This window comes from Aphis gossypii, unplaced genomic scaffold, assembly GCF_020184175.1.
Source record: "Aphis gossypii isolate Hap1 unplaced genomic scaffold, ASM2018417v2 Contig00557, whole genome shotgun sequence".
Lineage (NCBI taxonomy): Eukaryota > Metazoa > Arthropoda > Insecta > Hemiptera > Aphididae > Aphis > Aphis gossypii.
This window is the reverse complement of record NW_026083160.1, coordinates 66,947-86,773: the sequence shown is the minus strand read 5'-3', so window position 1 is coordinate 86,773 and position 19,827 is coordinate 66,947. Positions and strand designations below refer to the sequence as shown.

The following is a 19,827-nucleotide window of genomic DNA, read 5'->3' as shown; positions in this document are numbered from 1 at the left end:
TGCAGTAGCTGGTATAATGAATGTTGGTGGAGGATTTAGTCAGCTTCAAACTATGACAGCTTCTTTGGAAATACCGCCCTTAAGTCAGTTTGTGTATAATAAGTCACATGATATAGTTTGCAAATCATTTAATGAATGTGCTACGAAAGAAATGGAGGCAGCCGCAAAAGAAGAAGCTCAACTAGCCATAAGTGCCGGAGACATAGATACTGATGGAACTCCCCTTATTTCAGTAGTTGCAGACGGATCCTGGTGCAAACGGTCTTACAGGTCAACTTACAATTCATTATCAGGCGCTGTAAGTATATACCTAGATATTAGATTCTGAACGAAGTGAATTTACAATGATGTATGTTTTTTTTTGTTTTTTGTTTTTTTGTGTCTGTGTACAGCATAACTAGTCGAAATAATGCTCCAATTTCAAACTTTGGGGGTGGTTTCCGATGAAAAGTGAATATCCTTGGTGCATTTTAGTGGTCAAAAAATAACATTTACCAACAGTCTTCAAAAAAATCGAGAAAAACAAAAAAAAAATGACGGAAAAACGGGAATTTTTACGCAAAACCAGTTTTCGACCAAATCGATTTTTTTTTATGGTTGTAATTCAAAAAATAATCACTGTAAATACTTGAAATTTTCACCAAATGTTAATGTCAGTGTTATCTATATATAGTGAAATTTTCAAAAATTTTTGACTTTTTTTAAGCTATTTATAGAAAACTGAAATTTTCAATTTTTCTGAAAATTGTTTTTTTATGTGTCGATAAAATCTTTTTGGCCCTATCAAAATACTTGAAAATTTAATACAAAGTTCCTCATAAGTTATTCCTATAATGATTAAAAAATTATAAGAATACATAGGCACAATTTTTTTTTATTAGCATTTGAAGTTCAAATATTGACAAAAATTCGTCAAAACCATGAATATTTGCAAATTATTTTGTAGGTATATTTCATAAAAATTTTTGTATAAGTAGCTAAGAGCTGAAAATTTAATACAAGGTTTTTCATAAGTTTAGCTTACAATTATTATAAAAGAACTTAAATTTTGGTGTATTCAGGCCATTAAAACATAAACCACCTTTTTCACCAACCACTAGAAATTATATCCTAGGCTGACAAATCATCTTCGTTCAGAGTCGTATATATAAAAATAGTGATGTAAATTTTCATAAAAATTTTGAAAATTTTATAATTTATCATATTGATTTCTTACCAAATAAATCTTTTGATATTATATCTATATGGTTATAGTTATAACTTATAATTATATTGTTATTCATATATTCATAATTATTGTTTAAACTATGTACTTTTATTACCATTTATACCCATTTTAATATTATTTTGGTGTTATTATATTGAACATAATAATATAGTAAATTCAAAATATAAATCATTAAATATATATTATATTATAAATCTTTATTCTTTATCAATATATAATATTTAACTGGGTAATAAATGTTCATTTTTTTCTTTTATTAAAAATGTTGTATAAAGTATTTGACTATATTTAAACTTGAAAATAATAAAATATTTCACAATATAGAAACAATTTTAAATCTAACAACCTCAAAAATTAATTAAGTTAAGAAAAATACATTAAAATTAAAATGTTCAAGCTTACATCTCTATATAAGTCATATTATAATTTAATAATTGATATAATATTTTATATGTTCATATTAAATATTTAAATTTTTTTTATTTTTTTATTACACAGGCTGCAATAATTGGGTATAGAACAAAAAAAGTTTTATTTTTGGGAGTAAAAAATAAATACTGTTCAATTTGTATTCGTTCTGGTCTTGATTCAAAAGAAGTTAAAGAACATTGTTGCACTAAAAATTGGTCGGATCAAAATGGATCGTCGGGTATGGAAGCAGCTATAATAGTTGAAGGTTTTAAACAAAGTGAACCTATGTATGGTATAAGATATCAAAAGTTGATAGCCGATGGAGACTCGAGTGTATACAAAATATTTTAGAAGCAAGGCCTTACAAAAATTTGACTGTGCAAAAAGTCGAATGTCGCAACCACCTTCTTCGTAATTTTTGTAACAAACTTCGAGATATAACTACCAAAAAACAAGCTGGTCAATTAGCTCATAGAAAGTTGTTATCGCATAATATTCTACGAATGCGAAAAGGTATAGTGAAAGCTATTGAATATAGAAAAAAAGAAAATTCTGTTTCAGGACTCCGAAATGATATTTTAAATGTTGTCAACCATGTTTTCGGTAATCACAATAGTTGCTCAAAGTATTTTTGTAATAAAACCGACGATATTAATTACATGGAAAAAATTATCAGTACAGATAGAGTGTTTATAGATAGCGTAATGCAACCTGTTAGGTATCTTGCTAGACATACTTCAAGCTTGATACTGAATGTTGACAGCAATATAGTTGAATCATTTAATGCCATTATTGCAAAACTTATAGGAGGGAAAAGAATAAATTTTGCTCTAAAAGGGTCATACGCTGGACGTTGTGCGATTGCTACAGTCACGAAAAATTCTAAAAGACCTTTTTATTCTTTGCACAAGACAATTTTAAAAAATAGTCCCATTGGAAAATTGCCATCAGTGAAAATGGAAATAACACGGCGAAATTATCAATTTCGTCAAAATAATCGCTTGACGAAAAACAAAAGATATAAAAAAAAATTATTTGGTGTGAATGATTCAAATGGCTCATATGGAGAAAATGCTATGAAACCAGATATGAGTGAAAATGAATATAATATTGAAAAAATGGAAGTCATCGAGTCCATGAAAAAAGTGGCTGCCCAAAGAGAGGTAATAGAAAGACAAACTGTTGACCAAAGTTCTTGTCAGAATTGGTTGGACATAAGGCGTAAATTACTTACTGCTTCAAACTTAGGAAGCATAATTAACCGTCGTCCAGACACCGGATGTGAAAATCTAATTAAAAATTTAATTTATACAACTGATGTTGATACAATAGCAATGGAGTATGGAAGAAATCACGAAAATGAAGCTAAAATTTGTTTAGAAAATATACTAAGTATAAAAATTATAGAGTGTGGATTGTTCATTGATGAGTTCAATTATTTCATAGGAGCAACTCCAGATGGATTAATTGATGAAGATGGCTTGGTCGAAATAAAATGTCCTCATTCAGCTGCAGATCTAACTCCGGAAGAAGGAATTGAAAAAAAAAAATTAGCTGTTGGAAAAAAAATAATAATGGGACTTATGAAATTATAAAAAATCATAAGTGGTATTACCAAGTACAGGGACAGTTAAATGTTTGTCAAAGAGAATATTGTATTCTTACCGTGTGGACAAAAAAAGGTATGAAGTATGAAATAATTAAAAGGGACAATCATTTTTGGACTACTCTCATGTTACCGAAACTTAACAATTTTTTTTTCAATTGCTTTTTGCCGGAATTGGTCGACCCGAGGCACACACGTAACATGCCAATACGGAATCCAGATTATATAATTAAAGCACAAGAAGAAAAAATGAATAAACGTTTAAAGCTTCTTTAATTTTTGGTTTTTTTTTTTTGTATTATGTAATAATGAGTTTTTTTAAGTATATGCAAATATTAATTTTTTTTTTATAATGTAGCTAAACATAATATACGTTAAAACGTATACGTCAACGTTAAAATAAAATAAAAATAGTATATTTATATTAATTTATGATTTATTTTCTTACTTATGTATATACCTAGATATTAAAAAAAAATAATTAATATAAATAAAAATAGTAACTACTAGGTGGTAATAATTTATAACAATATAACCTATGACTGCTTATAATATTATGCTATTTACTGACGACTGACCGTGGTTCGTGAGGAACATTTAAATTATTACCTATATCATCAAAATACTTATTGATTTGCATAGTAATAATTTTGGAATACAAGCGAATATAATAGTGGTATAATAGGTTTTACGTCTGTAACAATTAATTACTAAAGCGTATGCAAAGCGCCGAAGCGTACCGTAAATTATTAAATAAATCGAACGTTGCATCGGGCTTGAATTGTGTACGAAGTACGAACTACGAGTTGTATTGAGAGAATGATGCGTCGCTCCCGGAGACTGGTTTCAATCACTCCCTCACGCGTCGGTACACGACCGAAGTGGGCGTGGTATAAGACATTGCGCGAGAGACGGTATGACATCTAGTGAGCGTTGTTAGGTTTTAGTTTTACTGTCGAAGACCCTTAAATGTTTGAATTTTCTTTTTTTTACTCATTGTCTAAAAATCCGCGAGTATAGTTAGAATCTTGAATATTTGAATATTTCCCTCCGGGACCATGTGAGTTATGTCTGATAACGAGGGAACAAGCAAGTTTGTTTATGCTGGCAATCGTTAATTCCAAAATATTATATTGTATAATTATATGAAGGAATGTACTATAGAGTATAGACCCATAGATATGTAATATAAATAAATATATAGATATATATAATAAATATATAGTTTATATTATATATCTATGTATAGACCCTAGTTTCAACCACGGACTAAGATATATATATATATATGTATATGTTTATCTTGGTCCGTGGTTTCAACAATAGAAAAAGAACATTGGTATTCACTATTCACTATTCTTTTCTATGTTATCATCTATCAATTAATACTTACGTTAAAAGTTAGGGTAGGTTAACACATTTCTTGCATACTATATAATATTTTATATTACCGAATGGGGAACTGTAATTATTGTTTTCTAATTCCTCGTGAGTTGAACTTCTATTTTTTTTTTTTTTTTTTTTTTTTTTTTAATTAATTACGCCGCAGTTGTTTTTATTACATATATTGTTTAAATTGTTAGTTAGAATACTAAATAACCAAGTGATTGGTTTGATTTATCAACGTAGGTAGTTGCTTAATAATAATTTATGTTTGAGAATAAAATATTGGTCAGTCATGCGATTGATGTAAGTTTTTTTGATTGTTAATCTGGGTCCATATTATACCATGTTGTGGAGAGTTAAATAAATTCAACTTGTAGGTGACATGTTACCAATATTTTATTACCCGTGTATCAAATATAAAATACGTGACACGACATTTGAACTCGACTTAAGTTGTGTCTTCGAAATGAAAAACATTTGGACCAACACCTTACAAAACATCTCTAATGAATATCCAACGCAAACTGTTGTGATTATGGGCGACTCTGCGTTGGCTCGATGTAAATTTAGACATTGCAATACAACCATTCAATTTTACTAACACTTGTATGTAGTGTTTTCGGTGAGTATTTTCTTGATATGGTGGTATACATTGAGTTACTTAACAAAATGCACCTACATTTTCAGGTCCTACAACCCTGACGTTAATCGAAGCTGCATTAATGTACTATGTACATATGTACCTATTATGCAGTAGATATTAATCATACTGTGATAGTGTGATATAGGCCAAAATATATTATGTGCCTGCTACAAACAGTAAAACTCAATCCTAACCTAACCAGGTATAGTAAAATTTGGCATATGTTTTAGAATTTTTTTTTATAAACCTAGTAATATGTATTTTAAAAACTAAAATGAATAACATTTACAGGGTTTTTTTTTTAAATTTTTCTTTATTACCTACGTACTTTTTTTATAAATTTTTTTTTTAATTGATGACCATAGGTGATATGGTCCTTACCGGTCCCGGTTTATCACCATTGCATCCATGACTGTTTATCGGAGTAGGAGTATCTGCCTATAACATAATTTAATAGTATTTGCATTAATTGTAATTTAAAGCAATATACAATCGTTTTAACATAATAAACATAATACCTACTAATTGACTATGATAACAAAAAGAGTTTTGTACACTTTTAGCTTTTTGCAAGGCTTCTGCAAATTTGAAGTACCTACATTTCTAATATAGACTATCTTTTAGTATCTTATTATATAGTATCTTTTAAATTGTAGGTAGTTGATAAAAAGTTATGATGATTTAATTAGAATGTAAGCCCCCAAAAAAGTCTCTCCCAATACCAACATTTATTAAATTTATCAACTATCATATGTTTAAATAAATATCAATGCTGACAGTGACCTATTTTTTTGGCTATATACTGGTTTGGGGTTTAAATTAAAAAAAAAAAAAAATGATTGTTTCATTAATAAGGTTATAAATATTCTACAGATACTATTGTTCTATGCAGACACCTATAACATTATAACCTTTATAAGCCACAACCCCGGTAGTAATTTACAAGGGCTCTCTTATAAAAAAACAAAAAAAGGTTTCTTACATTTATAATATTTATAATCATATAAAATAAAGGTAATAATTGCATTTTCCGTGTACATTTAATATGAATTTACAATTCTTTATCATTAAATAATTAAATAAATATGCAAATTTAAAATAATACTTTTAATACATTTTAATAATATTATAAATAGGTACCCAGTAAATAAATAATATAATATTAAATACTAGTATTTATAATCAATGGTTCAATGTTTACAAACTGATTCGATGAGAATCCGAGTAACCTAACCTAACCTAACCTAATCCGAGTCGCGAGTTAACTTAATATTCTTTTCCATTTAGATATGGGCCCCTAATATATTAAACGTTCAGGGGCCCCCAGCAATCGCCGGGTAGCTGGGTGGGCAAAACCGACACTGTTAAAACCTAAACTTACTAATTAGTTATTTTGTTCTTTTGTAAAATATTATACCTATCATTTATTAATATTTCATGTAAATAAATAATAACTTAGGTATCCTGTTAAATCGTTATGACTAAAGTCTAAATGCATTAGGGATTGCTGATTCAAATAGAAATTGTTTTTAATTTTAATTGTTCTAACTCTAAAAAGCAGAAATTAAATAATATGAGTTCAAATGATTAGTTCCAATTTCGGTAAGAAAATAAATGTGTTAACCTTTATACTGATACATTTTTTATTATTATTTTTTAAATATTGTACCTAATTGCTTGTTGTTTAAACAATAGGATATAAGCTCATAAAATGACAATGTAAAAATGACAACCACTAATGCACATATTTGAAAATTTAAAATACTGTTATTTGAATGTTATATATTTAATTTTTTTTTTTTTTGATTTGATTACTAGATGGTTATAGAAAATATAAAACCGCCTTGTTATAGGTGTAATTGTAATAATATACATAGGTAAGTCTGAAAACTTACTTTATGTCTTTGTTCGTTAAGAACGTCCCTCAAATCACCAGTCACAGTTTTGCATCCTGCCCCAGCAAAACACCAAAATGCCACTTAAGCAAACTTGGCATTCTAGTTAAAAAATATATACATTGCCATTATCTATTATATAAAAATAAGTCCGGTTTTCCTCCCTGACGCTATAACTCCAGAACGCACGAACCGATTTCCACGGTTTTGCATTCGTTGGAAAGGTCTTGGGCTCCGTGAGGTTTATAGCAAAGAAAATTCTGGAAAATTCAGGAAAAATTCAACAGAAAAGTGGGGAAATCGTTTTTCACATACAGCGCCATCTATTATACATAGCATGTACTTCAAACCAATAGCAACGGTGCGTGATAAAGTGTGTGACAGATAGTCATTATTCTCTGCTCAGTTAATTTCATTTAAGCTCAGTGTAAATTATGTGGATCGTGCATTTGAAGTTAAATTCAACACTCTGTCCATAGTCCAAAATGCCTAGAGAACGACGTGCGAACATCGGCCGCCGCACAAGACATGCAAGCCAGCAACAAGTCTATTCAAGGAACTTAAGAGAAGAAAGACAAAATATAATAAGAAAATGACCGATTGAGACATCGCGTGAGCACACGAAGATCATTGGCATCATACAATCGCTTGGCATTCCAATATGATCCCACTGCGAACTACAGTGATGATGAAAATTTGGATATTGGACGAATGACGACTATATGCCGATATTGCAATGCGGTAAAGTTCAAAAGAGAAACGGTTGGATTGTGCTGCGCAAGTGGAAAAGTCAAACTGGATCCATTACTTACACCACCACAGCCACTGAAAACATTGTTTGATGGAAGTGATCCCGATTCCAGCCATTTTCTTCAACACATCCTTGAATACAATAACTGCTTTCGCATGACTTCCTTTGGAGCTAATATCATTCGAGAAGGCGGCTTCATGCCGACTTGCAAGGTAAAAGATACAACACACACACAACCCACATAATTGCAACACATAACAACTTCATATACACCACACACTACACCATCACACGATTTACAATGTATTCATGAACAAATTTTAATGATTATTTGCAATTACAGATACAAGGTCAAATATATCATTTGCATGGTTCAATGGTGCCAACACCAGATGAACCGCATCAATTTCTGCAAATATATTTCATTTCGTCGTCGATGGTGGATCAGCTGAACGTGCGGTGCAATATACAGGGAGCACAACAGTTAAAGAGACGAATTATTGAACAGTTGCAAGCATTTTTTCACGCTAATAATGCTGTGGTTAATATGTTCAAAACAGCATTGGAACGAATGCCATCGGATACGCACAAATTTGTCATAAGAGCGGATTGTACTCCAACAGGTGAACATGTGCGAAGATTCAATGCACCCACCGTTAATGATGTTGCTGCAATTATTGTTGGCGATCCAACTAAATCACGAGACATTGTCGTTCAGCGAAGAAGCAATATCATGCATCGTGTAAACGAGACACATCGTTTGTACGATGCGTTACAATATCCAATCATTTATTGGCAAGGCAAGACGGATACGACATCACGTTGAAGATGGTCGATCCAATTACAGGTACAATATTCACACACTAATTATTTCCATTATTACTTTTATTGGTTTCCATTAACAATTCATTTAATTTTGCATTTTCAGGAGTATCAACGAATAATAAAAATCTAAGCGCAATGAATTACTATGCGTATCGTATGATGATTCGTACACATGAGGAGAATGTCATTCTGAAGTGCGGTCGGCTATTCCAGCAATTCGCTGTCGACATGTATGTCAAAGTCGAGACCGAACGTTTAGCGTTCATCAGATTCAATCAGCCAAAGCTACGATCTGAGGACTATATACACTTGCGTGATGCTATTCATTCAGATGGTGATGTTCAGAATATTGGACGACTGACGATTCTCCCATCAACTTATATCGGAAGCCCACGCCACATGCACGAATACGCTCAAGACGCTATGACGTACGTGCGAAATTATGGAACTCCGGATTTATTTATTACGGTCACATGCAATCCGAAGTGGACGGAAATTGAACGCGAGTTGGAACCGGGTCAAAAACCGCAAGATCGCCATGACATAATCGCCAGAGTATTTCAGCAAAAACTCAAGGTTATGATGGATGTGCTTACTAAGTATCGAGTTTTTGGTGACACACGTTGTTATATGTACTCGGTGGAATGGCAGAAGCGTGGACTACCGCCGCATGCTCATATCCTAATTTGGTTGCTGAACAAATTACATTCAAATGAAGTGGATGACATCATATCATATCAGCTGAAATTCCTGATCCAGTCACTGATCCCCGTCTACACGACATTGTGACGACACAGATGGTGCATGGACCGTGCGGTGCATTAAATCCATTATCGCCTTGCATGGCTGATGGAAAGTGCACAAAACGATATCCGCGACCGTTAGTTGCTGAAACAGTCACAGGGAACGATGGATATCCAGTTTATCGTCGGCGTTCAAAAGAAGATAACGGTCGAACTATCAAAGTTAAAGTTCAAAATCAAGAGATTGAGATCGGAAATGAATTCATTGTACCATATTGCCCGCTGCTATCACGAATTTTCGAAACACATGCAAACGTTGAGAGTTGTCATTCGGCCAAATCAATCAAATATTTGTGCAAGTACGTCACAAAAGGCAGCGACATGGCTGTGTTTGGTATTGCGTCGGAAAATGTGAATGACGAAATCAGCAACTTCCAAATGGGCAGATACGTCAGTACTAATGAAGCACTGTGGCGATTATTGTCATTTCAAATTCATGAAAGATATCCCACAGTTGTACATTTAGCAGTGCATTTGGAAAATGGCCAAAGAGTTTACTTCACTGAGGCTAATGCGGCACACGAGCTGAGAGACCACCATCGACAACATTGACTAGCTTCTTTGCAATGTGTGAAGCAGATCCATTCGCAGCGACGCTGATGTACGTTGAAATGCCCAAGTATTACACTTGGAATCAATCAACAAAGAAATTCCAACGTCGCAAACAAGGAACCCCAGTTCCAGACTGGCCACAGGTGTTTTCAACTGATGCACTAGGTCGTATGTACACTGTTCATCCTAGAAACGATGAATGTTTTTATTTGCGACTGCTGTTAGTAAATGTACGTGGACCGAAATCATTTGCGCATTTGAAAACTGTGAATGGCCACCAATGCCAAACATATCGAGAAGCATGTCAACTATTGGGTTTGCTGGAACGATTCTCATTGGGATTTAACACTTGCAGATTCAGTTGTTTCATCAAATGCGTACCAAATACGAACGCTGTTCGCAATTATCATCACCACATGTTTTCCTTCACAACCAATTCAGTTATGGAACAAATACAAAGACGCCATATGTGAAGATATCTTGCATCGCTTGCGTATTCAAACGAATAATCCTGACATCCAAATAACCGATGAAATCTACAATGAAGGATTGATTCTGATTGAGGATCAATGCTTGACTATTGCAAACAAGCTACTGATTGAAGTAGGAATGATTGCGCCAAATCGATCGATGCACGATGCATTCAACCAAGAATTAAATCGAGAGCTGCAATACAATGTTGATACATTGCAGGAATTCGTTAGAAATAATGTTCCGTTGCTGAATGAACAGCAAAAACAAGTATACAAAACATTAATGCAAGCGGTGGACAATAATACTGGTGGTCTATTCTTCCTGGATGCACCTGGAGGAACAGGGAAAACATTTGTCATTTCATTGATTTTGGCCACTATTCGATCAAGATGTGACATAGCTTTGGCGTTAGCATCATCTGGAATTGCGGCGACTCTTCTAGATGGCGGTCGTACTGCACATTCTGCGCTTAAGTTGCCACTCAATTTAAACACAATTGATACTCCAACGTGCAATATTTCCCGATCCAGTGCAATGGGAAAATTGTTAATGCAATGCAAGCTCATTGTTTGGGATGAGTGCACAATGGCACATAAGAAATCACTTGAAGCACTTAACTTCACACTGAAGGATCTTCGGAGAAATAACAACATCTTTGGCGGCTTGATGATATTGTTGGCAGGCGATTTCAGGCAGACGTTGCCAGTAGTTCCCCGTGGAACGCCTGCAGATGAATTGAATGCTTGCCTAAAGGCATCACCTTTATGGAATAACGTAAAAACATTATCGCTAACCACTAATATGAGAGTTCAACTTCAAAATGATCAAAGTGCTGCACAATTTTCCAAACAATTGTTAGATCTTGGAAATGGAAAAGTCCCAGTTGATGCGACATCTGGATTAATTACTCTTACCAACGACTTTTGCCGATTTGTAGACACTCAATTAGTTCTTATTGAAAATGTTTTCCCAAACATTAGTGAGAATTATAAGAATTATGCTTGGTTAAGTCAACGAGCAATTCTTGCAGCAAAGAATAATGATGTCCACGCACTGAATTTCACCATTCAATCAAAATTGCTGGCGATTTGGTGACATACAAATCCGTTGATTCAATAACAAATCCCGATGATGTAGTAAATTATCCAACGGAGTTTTTGAACTCTCTGGAGATACCAGGATTTCCACCACATAACTTGCAACTGAAAGTTGGTACAGTTATTTTGATACTGCGTAATTTGAATCCACCGCGACTTTGCAACGGTACTCGACTTTCGGTAAAGAGACTTATGCCGAATTTAATTGAGGCAACCATTATTAACGGAAAGTACGCAGGTGAAAATGTATGTATTCCTCGAATACCAATGATTCCGACTGATCTTCCGTTTGACTTCAAACGATTGCAATTCCCAGTTCGCCTTGCGTTCGCAATGACAATTAATAAGTCGCAAGGCCAATCGCTTAGTGTTTGCGGATAAATTTGGAAAATCATTGTTTTTCACATGGACAGTTATACGTTGCGTGTTCACGAGTTGGGAAACCATCCGCTTTGTTTGTGTTAACGTCAGACCAAAAAACAAAAAATGTGGTTTACCAAAGAGCACTACAATGAAACAATTAAATAACACTTCATTTTAGTAGGTAATTGAAATGAATTTATTACTGTTGTGAAATGAAATAAATATTTTCCTTTTCAAATATATAACAAAAAAAATTTTTTTTCTTTATCTTTTAATCACCAAACGAAATGTTACATAAAACGAATCTGGTGGCGAAACGGAGTTCGCCGGGTCTGCTAGTCAATCTATTATATAAAAATAAGTCCGGTTTTCCTCCCTGACGCTATAACTCCAGAACGCACTAACCGATTTCCACGGTTTTGCATTCGTTGGAAAGGTCTTGGGCTCCGTGAGGTTTATAGCAAAGAAAATTCTGGAAAATTCAGGAAAAATTCAACAGAAAAGTGGGGAAATCGTTTTTCACATTTAAAAATAATAAAACACTGTTGGTTGCCATGGATACGATCAGTATCTTATATATAAAAATGAATCGCAAAATGTGTTGGCATTCGCATAACTAAACAACCCCTGGACCGATTTGGCTTTAATTTGATTTGATTTGAGTTTAAACGACTACAGTTTCCAGTGCGTCTTGCTTTTGCTATGACTATAAACAAGTCCCAGGGGCAATCATTAAATGTTTGTGGTATTAATCTAGAAAACCCATGTTTCTCACATGGTCAATTGTATGTTGCCTGTTCCCGTGTTGGAAAACCATCAGATTTGTTTATCTATGCGCCAGGTAATCAAACAAAGAACATCGTATACCACAAAGCACTACAATGATAATAATAATAATTATGATTCACATGATTAACATAAAGCGATTACTTACTTTTAAATCATTACTAGCTGACCCGACACGGCGTTGCCCGTGTGTTACTTTCTTTTTTTTGCATTTTCGTATGCCGTGTGTTAATTTTTAATTTAATCTTATTGATCTTATTGATCTTATCACCCTGGTGATAGGGCTATCAATAAGATTAAATTAAAAATTAACACAAGGCATACGAAAATGCAAAAAAAGAAAGTAACACACGGGCAACGCCGTGTCGGGTCAGCTAGTTATATTATAAATATTATAGGAAGGCTATTTTAAAAAGAAAAGGGCTATTTTTAGGGTTTTTCCAGCAATAATTCTAATTTTTCTCGCCGTAAAAACCATCATTGGACTTCAACGAACATTTGAAAAAAAGATTTGGCTAAATTGGTCCAGGCGTTGTTTGTATGTCTATTTGCATGCATTTTTAAAAACATTTTAAGTAAATGATTTATTTTATTTAAATGGTTGCCATTAACTACCAAAAATAATTTAGTTGACTATTTACTGGATAGATGGCGCTTCTGTAATTTCATCACCACCTCGTCATATTTCTCTAACCCGATAACTTTCTCAAATTTTTCGTCCATAAGAACCTTCTCCTGGCAATTACGACCCAAACAAAAAAAGCGGGCAAGTGAGTACCGCTCTGCTGTACATAAGGTGCCGTATGGATCATTATTATATATTATAGGAGTGTTAAATTTGAATCCAATGATAGTTATCATTGTATACGAAAAACGATTCTGAACGAAGATGATTTGTCAGCCTAGGATATAATTTCTAGTGGTTGGTGAAAAGGTGGTTTATGTTTTAATGGCCTGAATACAACAAAATTTAAGTTCTTTTATAATAATTGTAAGCTAAACTTATGAAAAACCTTGTATTAAATTTTCAACTCTTAGCTACTTATACAAAAGTTTTTATGAAATATACCTACAAAATAATTTGCAAGTATTCATAGTTTTGACGAATTTTTGTCAATATTTGAACTTCAAATGCTAATAAAAAAAAATTGTGCCTATGTATTCTTAAAATTTTTTAATCACTATAAGAATAACATATGAGGAACTTTGTATAAAATTTTCAAGTATTTTGATAGGGCCAAAAAAATTTTATCGACACTTCAAAACAAATTTTTCAGAAAAGTTGAAAATTTCAGTTGTCTATAAATAGCTCAAAAAAACTCAAAATATTTTTAAAATTAAATCAAGTAAATAAAATGCTAATCTAAATAAATGGTAAAATTTTCAAGTATCTACGACTTATACTTTTTGAATAATAACAAATATCAAAAATCGTTTGAGGCTAAACTGTTATTTAACTCGGTTTTGTAAAAATTTAAATTTCAAACACTCATAAAAATTTTTCGTCTGAACCCGGTAGAGTTTTTTTTACAGATATTTGAAGAAAAATTTATGGAGAACCTTGTACCAAATTTTCAAAACTTAGTTATAAAAGAAAAAAATTTTATGATTTTTCAACTTCAAAATTACTTGCAAATTTTCGCGTTTTCGACAGATTTCGTAAAAATTTGAACTAAAAACGTTTATAAAAAAAAATTGTGACTTACGATTTTTAATTTTTTTTTAGCTACATTAAAAACAACTCATAAGGAGACTTGTATTAAATTTTCAAAACTTTTTGGTCATCCAAAAATTTTTTATAGACACTTTAAAAAAAATTTCTCAAAAAAATCGAAAATTTCAGTGGTCTATAAATAACTCAAAAAAAGTCAAAATTTTTTGAAAATTTAACTATATACGGATACCACGGACATTAACATTTGGTGAAAATTTCAAGTATTTACAACCATAAGAAAAATCGATTTGGTCGAAAACTGGTTTTGCGTAAAAATTGCCGTTTTTCCGTCATTTTTTTTTTGTTTTTCTCGATTTTTTTGAAAACTGTTGGAAAATGTTAACTTTTTACCTCTATAATGCACCAAGGATATTCACTTTTACATCGGAAACCACCCCCATTGTTTGAAATTGGAGCATTATTTCGACTAGTTATGCTGTACACAGACACAAAAACAAAAAAAAAAAAAACACACACCATTGTAAAATCAATACATTCATCACTTCGTTCAGAATCTAAAATAATGAGCGAAATCGGTCCAGGCGTTGTTGAGTTATGCGCTTACAACACTTTTGCGATTCATTTTTATATTATAGATTATTATTATTATTATTATTTGTATATTGTCCGTGCCACCTTCTTCTGTTTTAATAGTATTATAGCCCATAGTAGTGGAGCTTGCTTAAGAGGACGCCACAGTGCCACACTAAAAGTGAAACGTATACAACGGCCGAGGGAACGCGCTGTTGTGTGTTTTCGCGATTCGCAAGCACTCGACGTTTTAACCACGCCCACTACTAGTAGTCGGTGGCCGGCCGACCGACGATTGTGTTTATTCGGGAGCGATATTTATTATTATTTGAACATTCGTCCATGACGGATCGCGCGTAAATATACACGTAAATGGGTAAATGCTGCTGTAAAATTTTTAATACCAGCGGGTTCCGACGCGATTTGTATTTATAATACATTATTAGATACTTACTCAATGAAATATATTTTATAATACAGTAAATAATAACTAATTTATAACAATAACCTAAACTAATATTACCTAAATATCTAAATATTAGTTTTGTAGTAGTTAAATGTATTGCGTACATTTTACATTATACTTTTGTACGTGAAAATGCTAACCACTTACATATTTTTTTGGTAATTCAAAGAAAAATAGAATATTGAGCACAATAACCTTTTTTTTTTTTTCGGGTTTAATCGACGACCGGAAGGGGACCGCTTTCGCATTACTTCCTTCCGGCCGCCATCGTTTATTTAAAAAATATACACAACGTTTTGGCTAGAGACAGGGTTAATCTCCCCGTAACAATGCCTTACAAAGAAAATTTTACAAGAAGTGCACAAATTAATCTCGACAATATGGTGAAAAACGGAGGCCATTTCCCCGTTCCAGCACCTTACATATACTTTACTAAAAAAAGTGCACGAAATAATGGATACAGAAAAGAATATAATAGGATACAAGAGTAGTAAATGAGCAGCGCCTGGTTCCTGGGGAGGCTGGTCCAACTTCACTGACGACCGTACAGCCCGTTCTCTGGAGCGAATTGCCGAGCCCTCTCCTCTTCCTCTTTAGTAGACATCAGACGTTCGACCTAACGGTAAAAGAGCCTCAGGGACTCGGTGGCGTCGTTGATCGCTTCGCCTCGCAAAACTGGGTCCGGGGGGAGATCTTCCTCCGCGGGGCCGCATAGAATACCAGATAAGGTGGCCACCGATAGGCTGTGTCCCACACGGTCAACTAGTTCAGACCGGAACGGGTCCCAGTAAGAGCAGTCCAGCAGGGTGTGCTCCACCGTGTCCACCGCGCTACAGCACTGCACGCATGTAGGGTTATTTGTCCTTCCCATGCGGTGCAGGTAATACTGGAAGCATCCGTGGCCTGTGAGCACCTGCGTCATCCGGAAGGACAGCGGGATCGCGGGCAGAGGTCTACGCACCCACCTCCTGACGTCCGGGATGAGATGCCGCGTCCACTGTGCCTTTGCCGAGAATAGCCAGCACCCCTGCCAGAGACCCAGAGTCACGTCCCTCTCCGTGGCCTTCAACGTTACCAGATCCACCGGCGGAGCTCCTGGAAACGGCGGCTGCATACGACGCGCCCTCATCCTAGCCCTCTCTTGTGCGAGCAGGTCGGCTGGGGGCATTTACGCCAGCACGAATGCGGCCTCGTCCGACAAAGTCCGGTATGTTTCTGATAACTCTGATTGCGATTGCCCGTTGGGGGCGTAGCAGCGCGGAGGTGGTTTTGGCGGACGCCGAGACGGTGGCCGACCAGATAGAAGCAGCGTAAAGCAGCTGACTCTCCACTACGGAGGCCAGTTAGCGCCTCTTCCACTGTCCAGGGCCGCTGATGTTTGGCATAAACCTGGATAGAGCCGCCGCTGATGTAGTAGCCTTTCTCGCATCAAGCTGGACGTGCTCATGGAATGACATTCTCTTGTCTAGTCTTACACCCAAGTACCTTAGATCCTTTACCAGCTCTACCTCATGTCACCCAACGACCAGACGAGGGGGAACGAACGCCCGCCTTCTAGACAGAATGACCGCCTCGGTCTTCCAGTGGGCGAGCTCGAGACCCCTGCTCCTCATCCACGTGTCTATAGCTCGGAGAACAGGGTTTACGGCCAACTCGAGTAGTTCACCCGTTCTGGCGACCCCGATAACTGCTAGATCGTCCGCGAACCCGACGAGGTGAACCCCCCTCGGGACGTTCATCTCGAGGAGGGAATCGTAGGATACGTTCCACAACGTCGGGCCCAAGACCGACTCCTGCGGCACCCCGCACGTGACCGGCCTCGGAGTCATCTCTTCGCCAGTTAGGAGCTCCCTGTCCGTCAGCCAAGAACGGAACATCTCAACAAGGTACTCGGGGGTTTTCTTCCTTCGGAGGGCTTCATCTATTACTGGCCAGCGGAGCGAGTTGAACGCGTTTTTGACGTCGACTGTGACCAGGACACAGAGGTCTTTTGCGCCTGCACCCGACGCGGCGTTTGAGGCTAAGGTCAGGACCCTCTCGATAGCTGACTCCGTGGAGACACCCCTCCGAAAACCGTACTGATTTGTCGCCCTTCTCCGGCCTCCGTTGGTGTCCAGGTGGGACTCGAGGCGCTGGAGGTGGAGTCTCTCCAACAGCTTACCCGGAGTGTCCAGCATGCAGAGATGGTGGTTACTTGAGGGGGCGTCAGGGGGTTGTCTGCTCCCTTCCGGATGAGAACGAGGCGCGCTTTTTTCCACAGAGGTGGGAAGGTGAGGGCTTGTAAACAGTCGTTGAAGACTCCCAGTACGGCCCGGGGATCAGCCTTCAAGAAACGCCTGAGCACTTCGTTCGGGATGCCCGATGGGCCAGATTTCCCCGACGATAGCTTCATGGCGGCCATGGATAACTCATCGGCCGTGAACAGAGGGATCTCCCTCAAGAAGGTGGGAGTGTCCTGCGATGTATCTAAGGCCTCAAATAGATATAAGACTGCCGGAGAGGGTACTTCCTCCCAGTTTGTTGGTGGGGCGGCGGGAAATAGGAAGTCGGCTATTTCCGCCTCTCTCCCTCTGGATTCCATGCCTTGATTTCCAACACCGAGTTTGCCCATAACTAGCTTGTAGGACTTACCCAGGGGTTTTCATTCACCTGGTCACATAACGCCGACCACGACTTCTTCTTGGCTTCACGGATCGCCGTGCGAAGACTCCTTCTGGCAGAGGTAAAGTTGAAGCGCGCCTCCTGAGTTCTGGGGTTTCCCTCGTGTTTCAAAACATGCTGATAGACCCGACGGAGGGCCAGACATTTGCGTCGCAGTTCCGCAATTTCCTCCGTCCACCAGTGCACTGGGCGTTTGCCCGGGGGACCTGATCTCCGCCTCGGCATAGACGCCTCGCACGCCCCGGTCAGAAAGTCGTCAAGTTCTTTGGTCGAGGCCAAGGCCTTTTCTACCCCTATGGGTCCCTCGACGATTTCGGGACGCCTGGACCGAAAATAGCTGACTACATCTTCTAACATATTCGTTTCTTTTTTTAGTGGACCAGCCGCGAAAGACTGCCGCCGATGGGTCGTAGTACGTAGGGGTACGTTGCTCCGGAGGCGACTCGAAGCACACATAACGATGATCACTCTGCGAGTCGGATTCGAGGACTCTCCAGCTGGTCATGCTCGGACCCCTGTAAAAAGTGACGTCTATCACAGATGTGGCAGCCCCTCTAACGAACGTGGGGACCGACCCGGAGTTTGCCAGAAGCAGGCCTAGGCTGGCTGCAAGGTCTGACAGGAGGCAACCTCTAGGGTTGTTAGCCCTGGAGCCCCATTCCGTGGCCCACGCGTTGAAGTCTCCTGCCACTACGACATTTACGCTATCGTTGGCACGAATTACGCCCTCAAGGTCGGCTAGGAATGAGGCAAACTCCTGAAGCGACGAACCTGACCTCCAATAGCAGCTAAAAACTGACGTTTCTCCGAAGTTCACCCATGCGAACCCATCGCCGGCGCCATGACCGCTGCGGACGAGCGAGGATCCTTGGGTGGAAGCCACGGCTGCCATACGGTCCGAACTGAAGCACCAACGGTCTTTGAGTCCACACTTGGTGAAGGGTTCACTGACTATGAGGACGTCGGTGTCCGTTTCGACCGCAGTCTGGTGCATAAGCTGCTAGGCTGCCCAGCTACCGTTTAGGTTTATCTGGAGAAACTTAACCATTTGTGGTTAGGCTTCCTCCAGCTACCAAGCGCCTGGCGGCACAAACTCGTGGCCCGGGCTTGTGGGTGACTTTCGGAAGCCCTGCCAATTCACACGCCAGACATCGATCATGCTCGACTTTGCAGGCTGCCATCTGGTGGCCAGGGTTACCGCACCTCCAACACGCGCCGGATCTGTCAATCCCGGAGCAACTCCTAGCGGTATGCCCAAACGCCTGGCATCTGTAGCACCTTTCGGGTGGTGGAGACCTAGGCCGCACTCTGCACATTGTCCACCCGACCAGGATCCTAGAGATCAGAGAAGCGGCGTATTTGCTAACTTTGGCCGTGGCAACCTGTTGGCCTGTGCGTATAGACCAGATCCTCACATCGCCGATTGCTTCGCGTTCTACAGCCGCCGTCGGCTCGTCGCTCGGTATTGCAGCCCGAAGAGCCTCGAGCACAACCTCGGCTGCGAAGGAGACGGCGTCCAAGTCCAGGACCTCAACCTCGACTTGAACGCCAAGTTTAACTACCTTTCCGACAGAGTCCCCCAGTCTGGCCGAGATGGTGGATGCAATTTTCTTAGCGGCTACGTCGGTTTTGACG

The 19,827-nt window shown here is 37.4% G+C and overlaps 3 protein-coding genes across 3 annotated transcripts; all 3 read left to right on the top strand.

Moving 5' to 3' along the window:
• The first annotated feature begins 7,762 nt into the window (after nucleotides 1-7,762).
• On the top strand, nucleotides 7,763-8,666 carry LOC126554619 (uncharacterized). The gene is made up of 3 exons (XM_050209675.1): nucleotides 7,763-8,132; nucleotides 8,264-8,461; nucleotides 8,544-8,666. The coding sequence occupies exons 1-3, from the start codon at nucleotides 7,881-7,883 to the stop codon at nucleotides 8,664-8,666; spliced, it is 573 nt and encodes a 190-aa protein (XP_050065632.1). The 5' UTR covers nucleotides 7,763-7,880.
• Nucleotides 8,667-8,725: 59 nt separating this feature from the next.
• Nucleotides 8,726-9,534, top strand: LOC126554618 (uncharacterized). The gene is made up of 2 exons (XM_050209674.1): nucleotides 8,726-8,767; nucleotides 8,849-9,534. Exons 1-2 carry the CDS (start codon nucleotides 8,749-8,751, stop codon nucleotides 9,532-9,534), a joined length of 705 nt encoding a protein of 234 aa, XP_050065631.1. The 5' UTR covers nucleotides 8,726-8,748.
• A 580-nt stretch (nucleotides 9,535-10,114) lies between these two features.
• On the top strand, nucleotides 10,115-11,669 carry LOC126554617 (uncharacterized). The gene is made up of 2 exons (XM_050209673.1): nucleotides 10,115-10,403; nucleotides 10,456-11,669. Exons 1-2 carry the CDS (start codon nucleotides 10,115-10,117, stop codon nucleotides 11,667-11,669), a joined length of 1,503 nt encoding a protein of 500 aa, XP_050065630.1.
• Nucleotides 11,670-19,827: the final 8,158 nt, after the last annotated feature.